Here is a 7,500-nt window from a genome sequence, read left to right on the forward strand (position 1 = left end):
CAAATCCAGCTGCATTTCAACATTATTTTTCGGGAGCATATAGGTGGGGACAAAACGACCTTTAGGTAATACACTTTGCCGTTTTGCGTAATAAAACCCTCCCTGAAGTGAGACTTAACGTGGAAGAAAGTCTAAGTAAATCCCGCCTTGGTTGCCAGATATTCTACCGACAGCTCGCTAGAGTGCAGGACTCGTTAGCGATATCAGCCTCTCTATTGTACAGCCCACTATCCAGTAGGATTCTCATTGGTGTCCATGAATATTATAGCTTGTTCCCAGACGTTCTTGTCACAAAGAGAGCTTCCTGATACTGAATATGGACCTACCCAACATTTTTAATTTTTCCATCTGCTTTTACCATTTTTCATTTTCGATAGCAGACTGTAAACGTCTCCTTTTCCCAGTGAACACGTCTTCACTAGCGCTGCGTGTCCTCTACTGAACTAAAACGGTAACACTTTACAATAAGGGTACATTAATAAGCATTAGTTAATGCATTATTAAGCATTAAGTAACAGTTAACTAATGTCTCTATTAACCATTTACTAATGTTATTTATGTTAACTAAGGTTAACTCACCTAACCCTAACCCTAACCTTAACTAAGGTATTAATTAACATTAGTAACCTAACCTAACCCTAAATAAGCATTAGTTAACAGTTAGTGAGTTTGTGACCCTTATTGTAAAGTGTGACCACTAAAACTACAAGGAAGGAGTACGAGCACTCATGGACCTTGCAGCACGCACGCATGGCGCGTTTCAGCCACTGGCCTCCTGTCAAGTTCAACACACATCAATCACACATCAAGCCTCCGTTCATCTGCTGACCTGCCGCTGGTCGATGCTGAGAGCTGTCGGGCGCCAGGGGCTTTGAGTTAAGGAGGGGGAATGGGACGTTTAGGGGGGGGGGGTCTATGTTTCATTACCTTTGGGAAGGATGAGGGCTGATATCCTTTGGCAGCCATATCTGACTGTCAGTTTGGGATGGGCTGTTACCTCACTCGCCGTCTCGTTCTTTCTCTTGTTCATTTTCCTCGCCCTCTTTTTCACATAGAGTAACGTCTTCGTCCCTCACTGCTCTCCCCTACCCCCTCCTCTTCTACCTCCTGCCCCCCCCCCCTCCTGACTGGGCATGCCAATCTGTAACATACAAGTGGGGTTGTGTCTGCATCTGCAACCTTACAAAATTCAGGTAGCGCAAGATGCATTGTGTTGACACCCCGGTTCAACATAAAAGTGTCCGATTCACGTCATTTATCCCCGGTCGTACGAAACTTCAAACGAAGCCCAAGACAGTCTCTTCTTTCATCTGCCGTCAATCGACCCTCCTCACCCTCTTTCTCGCTCGCCATCCTTCTTCTTAATTTTCTCTTCCCTCCCCTCCCCTCTCCCCTCACGAGCCCCCGCCTGACTCTCCCCCCCCCCCCCTGCTGTGTGTCACAGTGCCGTCCTGGATGGTGAGTCGCCCAAAAAGCAGTGCTGTAAGGGCTTCTGCATCGACATCCTCAAGCGATTGGCTAAGATCGTGGGGTTCACCTACGACCTCTACCTGGTGACCAATGGCAAGCATGGGAAGAAGATTGACGGGGTGTGGAATGGCATGGTGGGAGAAGTAAGTCCCCTGAAATCTCTTTCTTTGTGTGTGTGTGTGTGTGTGTGTGTACAGTATGTGTGTGTGTTGCTTTGGTTTTAATGAGTTTATGTGTGTTGTATTCTTTTAGTTTGTTATTTTCTTTGATTTTGTCATTCGTTGTCGCCAATTAGTGTCAATCCGTCTGCCTTTGTTGGTCTGTGTGCGTGTGTGTGTGCGTATGTGCGTGCGTGTGTGCCTCCGTTCGTGTTTGTGTGTGTTGTGCATGTGTACAGTGTGTGTGAGGCTGCTGCTCTGTGTGTGTGTGTGTGTGTGTGTGTGCATGTGTGTGTGTGTGTGTGTGTGTGTGCTGGTTGCCTATTCGGTGTACATGAGCGTTCTCAGCCCAGTGGTCCTTCCTCCAGGGTGACCAGTTAAACGACGTGTCACATCAATCACTGGGGGGTTCTGGGCCCTGAACACAGCCAGCATTCCCACAGCCGCGGCCTTTACCACACACACTCACACACACACACACTCATACACACTCACACACACACACACACACTCACACAGGACGCAGGAATGCAGTCAGAAATACACACACATGCACAATTACACACACATTTTGCAGACACATACAACACATTTCATTTTTAAAAATGTAATTTCAAACCTTTATTTGAACTCGTAAGGCATTGAGGCACCCTAATTTACAGTGACGACGAGTGTACATAAAAATAAAAACACATCAAATGCATTAAATAAACAAAATAAATCGGTATAAACAACACAGTCAATGAAAACATGTATAAGTGGACACAGTGGTCTGTAATCATACTTTTAAATTGGGCAAATAATGGAAGAACATCCAGCTTCAGAGGGAGTTGAAGGACATTCCATGTGTTTGGAGCATCAAAGGAAAAAGCAGTTTTTCCAAGTTCAGCGCTCGAGGGAACCTAAAAACAAGCCAGTCACTGATCGAGTCAAGGACTGTAGGTTCCAGGACTCCATTCTAACAAAGACATTCATACAACTCATACACACACACACACACACACTCACACACACACACACACACACACACACACACACACACGCACACACACACTCACACACACACACACACACACACACACACACACACACACTCACACACACACACACGCACACACACACTCACACACACACACACACACACACACGCACGCACGCACGCACGCACACACACACTCACACACACACACACACACACACACTCACACACACACACACACACACTCACTCTGCATGCGTTTTGGCCTGTTCTTTGTCTTTCTGATACCACTTATACAATATGTTTCCCCTCCTATTACACACACACACACCCACACACGCACACACACACACACACGCACACACACACACACACACACACACACGCACACACACACACACGCACACACACACGCACACACACACACACACACACACACACACGCTCACCCGATCGCGTCCAATCTCCCACGTTCCCATGCAGATGGCTAAGTGAGTGCATGTGTTTTCTCAGACTAATTTCCGTCTTTTGATCAGATGCTCCAAAGCCTGGCGCTCTTTGATCAGGTAATCCAGAGACCTGGCATCGCGTGGCGTTTCTGCCCAGGACCCGCACTTTTCTGCTGATTCGCTCTGAAGTGCGGATGTGCCATGTCTAATGTAGATTAACATTTCACTTATTCTATCAGCATACGCAGCGTTTTTCAATTTGAGGAGGAGGGAGGGGGGGCGGGGGGCGAGGGGGGGGGGGGTTAACTCACTTTGTATGCTAATGAGATGCGGAGGGGACATGGCGACTGAGCTCTGGGTCTTTCCTGAGCAGCGCCAACACGCCATGAAACTGCTCCGGCCCGAACGCCGTGTGTCTGTGTGTGTGTGTGTGTGTGTGTGTGTGTGTGTGCGTGTTTACACCGGCAGGGAGGTGATGTCACACTGAGCTCACTCTTGTGAGGTCAGCCCTGCGCCCCCGTAGGTTAGCTTTGCATAGCCGTCTGGGAACTCTCCGTTGGGAACCGTTTGGAAAAGGGCGGGCACTTTAAAAAAATACTTGGCAGGTGATTGGATGAACCGTCTGTCTATCACCGTCTGTCACACGTTTACTTCAACCGCTCCTCGCTGTCGTCACACTTAAACCCGCCCAGCATAGCTGCTAATATCTCCTCCGCTAGATCATTTTCTGGCCAGGAGAGAAACAATGGTAAATGGACTGAGAGCGGCACTCAAAGCGCTTTACAATGGCCTCTCATTCATCCATTCACACACACATTCACACACCAATGGCGGTAGCTGCCATGCAAGGTGCTAACCTGCTCATTGGGAGCAATTTGGGGTTAGGTGTCTTGCTCAAGGACACTTCGACATGTGGAGCTGGGATTCAAACCACTGACCCTTCGATCATTGAACGACCCGCTCTACCAACTGAGCTACAGCCGCCCCCTGAACAATGTGAGCTCGCGAGATCAAGATGGTCATAGATCATAGAGGCTAGCCAACTAGCCCTCCGATGGAACCATCATTCGAGCCTGTAAATGCTAAATGGCTGTTATATAGCATAATGGCTGTTATATAGCGCTTTTCTCCAAAGCGCTTTACAACGAAGGCCTCTCATTCACCCATTCACACACTCATTCATTATTACATTACATTATTTACACACCAATGGCAGCAGCTGCCATGCATGGTGCTAGCCTGCTCACTGGGAGCAATATGGGGCTCAGTGTCGTCCCCAAGGACACTTGGACATGTCGTCAGGAGGAGCCGGGATTACCCCGACCCTACGATCGTTGGACGAGCCGCTCTACCTCCTGAGCTACACAGCCACCCGCGCCATGAAAAGGACACTCACCCAGGTCCCTAAGACCCGCGTATCCTGTAAACCATGGGTTCCCAAACTCCATCAATGTGGGCCTCCCCTCTGAAAACAGTGACCAACCTGCGCACCCCCCAAATGTGTCCATTTTGCAAGGTAGCGTTAGCTAGCCCATAACGTTACACAGCTAAGTTAGCTCGGTGGCACCTGCTGCTAGTTAACTTTATGACGTTTTTTCACAATACATTCATGCCTGCGGGGGGAGGCTCTCTCTGCACTATCCACAAATATAGTATACATCTCTCCCATTATTTATTTCTGACCTTTATCTTCTGACCTTTAAAATCATTTCATTTTCAACGTTTCATTCATAAAAACCATAGACAATTAAAAAATAAAAAACATGTTTTTCTTTGTTTCTTTTTTTTCTAACCATCCCTCCGCGCCTCCCCTGAATTTCTTTGGGGCCCCCCAGGGGAGGCCCGCCTCACAGTTTGGGAATGCCTGCTGTAAACCACTTAGACAGGGAGGCAGGGATAAGGCCCCAAGACAGCTCTCAGTCTGGACTGTCCTCTGGTCACCATGAACCTCTCCTCCTCTGATCCAAATCATCCCCCGTCAATATCAGCCCGGATGCCAGAGGGATGAGGGACATGCACAAAACATCCCTTCTGTGATGTCAGTCTGGACTCCCCGGCCGCCAAGAACGATTACGGCTTGACGGACAGACTCCTTCAGCCAATCAGCGTGACAGAACGTTTGCCAAATCCGGCAGGACGAACGGCTAAATCGTCCTTTCCGCCGGGAATTTCCATTAGCTTAATTGTTGTTATTGAGTCTATTTCTGCAACAAGTGCACTTATGGCTGTGTTTATTCTGCTAACATTTAACATTACCGCTCGTTGCTTCGGGAGAGGCCATTAGCCTATTTTGCCAAATGTCTGTATTTCACGTCATCAGCTACGGGACCCAATCAGAGGTCGCGTCCCCACTGGGGGTCATATACAGCAGTTAGGACGCAGTCCCTGATTGGCTCGGCTACATCATCATTTCTGAAAGAAGTCCAGACTGTATCACAAAAGTTTTTTTTCGTGAAGACGTCTGGTTCCCTGGCTGGCGTTGCATCTGTCTGACCGCTGCTGCTCCTCTCGTGCTCCAGGTGGTGTACAAGCGAGCAGACATGGCCATCGGCTCCCTGACCATCAACGAGGAAAGGTCGGAGGTCGTGGACTTCTCCGTCCCCTTCGTGGAGACGGGCATCAGCGTCATGGTCTCCCGCAGCAACGGAACTGTCTCACCATCCGCCTTCCTGGGTAAGTGAGGAGGAAACTGACGCCCAAATAAGGAGGGCCGCACAGTCCGATCAGTCCCAGGATGCACCTGTCTATCCCAGGTATGCCAAAAGATCAGGTCAGGAAGGTCACTGCATGAATGAGACACGTGAGTTCCCTTAGACAAACGTTGTCCAGGAGCTTGCTCGATCGTCTCGTTGAGAGAGGTCAGGGAAAAACTTTTACAGCTCACTTTTCTGACCCCCGGGTGAAACTGTGCGAGAAACTTTTCTTTTTACTTTTGCTTCCCTCTGGTTTATGTAGGGGGGGGACCTATACCCACCACCCCATTGCTCTCTGTAAAGCGCATTGTGTTCCCTCTGTGTATGAAATGCGCCATACAGTACAAATAAAGTTTGATTTGATTTGAATTGATTTGATTCTGATTTGTTTTTATGTGTATTGCAGTAGTTCTTTGGCTGCTGGTCTTTACTTGACCTCAGCGTTTTCTTGTTCAGCGTTTCCTGTTGTCTCAACGTATTCCCCCTCAGTCAGCATCTCAACTGCCCCTGTGGGGGAGCAGACGTATTGGGCTGAAGAGCCGGGTTGATTGGAAAACACAGAAACAGCCAGGACACTCATGGTGTCCTGGAGATTCTTTTTCGCTTGGTTGGGTTTCCTTGTCCGACGTTCCGTTTGACTCCTCCCCTCTGCTTTCTCCTCCTCTCCTCTCCTCTCCTCTCCTCTCCTCTCCTCTCCTCTCCTCTCCTCTCCTCTCCTCTCCTCTCCTCTCCTCTCCTCTCCTCTCCTCGTTCTCTCCTCCGCTCTGCTTTCGCCTCCTCTTCTCTCCTCCTCCTCTCCTGTCTGCTGTCTCTCCTCCTCTCCTCCCTTCCCCTCGTCCTCTCCTCTGCTCACTGCCTCCTCTCCTCTCCTCTCCTCTTCTCTCCTCTCCTCTCCTCTCCTCTCCTCTCCTCTCCTCTCCTCTCCTCTCCTCTCCTCTCTTTCCTTCCCCTCATCCTCTCCTCTCCTCTTCCCTCCTCTCCTCTCTCCTCCTCTCCCCTCTTCTCCTCTCCTCCTCTCCTCCCCTCTTCTCCTCTCCTCTTCCCTCCTCTCCTCTCTCCTCCTCTCCCCTCTTCTCCTCTCCTCCTCTCCTCCCCTCTTCTCCTCTCCTCTCCTCTCCTCTCCTCTCCTCTCCTCTCCTCTCCTCTCCTCTCCTCTCCTCTCCTCTCCTCTCCTCTCCTCCCTTCCCCTCGTCCTCTCCTCTCCTCCTCCCCTCTCCTCTCCTCTCCTCTCCTCTCCTCTCCTCTCCTCTCCTCTCCTCTCCTCTCCTCCTCTCCTCTCCTCTCCTCTCCTGTGCTCAGAGCCCTACAGCCCAGCGGTGTGGGTGATGATGTTCGTGATGTGCCTGACCGTGGTGGCGGTGACTGTCTTCATCTTCGAGTTCCTCAGCCCAGTGGGCTACAACCGCAGTCTGCAGAGCGGGAGGAGTGAGTGTCTCTGAGGCTCAGCGTCTCATCCATCAGTCTCTGTGTGCAGTTCATCACTCACACGTGTTGAGGGAGGGATCAAGTTAGTCAACATTCTAGAAAATCCCTCTCCAAACAGCTCGCAGCTGGTACATGGCTACAACCGAGCTCCATCAGAAAATGGCTATTATACGTATTTGGTTTAATTCATTTGATGGGTTGTCAAGTCAAGTACCACTGTTGAAGATTAGATTTGCTTTTGCTCTGTAACACCGTGTCCTAACTGCTTGCGACGCGAGCAACAGAACGCGACATCGCATGCTTGCTGTCCTAACTGAAACCGTTAA

The 7,500-nt window shown here is 49.7% G+C and overlaps 1 protein-coding gene across 1 annotated transcript in view; it reads left to right on the top strand.

The window, feature by feature from the left end:
- The window catches only part of grin2db (glutamate receptor, ionotropic, N-methyl D-aspartate 2D, b), a gene marked incomplete at both ends in the record, with an annotated part of 43,684 nt that overhangs the window by 16,874 nt on the left and 19,310 nt on the right, over nt 1–7,500 (top strand). The window contains 3 exon segments of the mRNA XM_084444590.1: nt 1,445–1,613; nt 5,576–5,729; nt 7,049–7,174. Of these exon segments, the coding sequence (XP_084300716.1) occupies nt 1,445–1,613; nt 5,576–5,729; nt 7,049–7,174 (449 nt within the window).

The sequence above is a fragment of the Borostomias antarcticus genome (assembly GCF_949987555.1).
Source record: "Borostomias antarcticus genome assembly, chromosome: 10".
Classification (NCBI taxonomy): Eukaryota; Metazoa; Chordata; class Actinopteri; order Stomiiformes; family Stomiidae; genus Borostomias; species Borostomias antarcticus.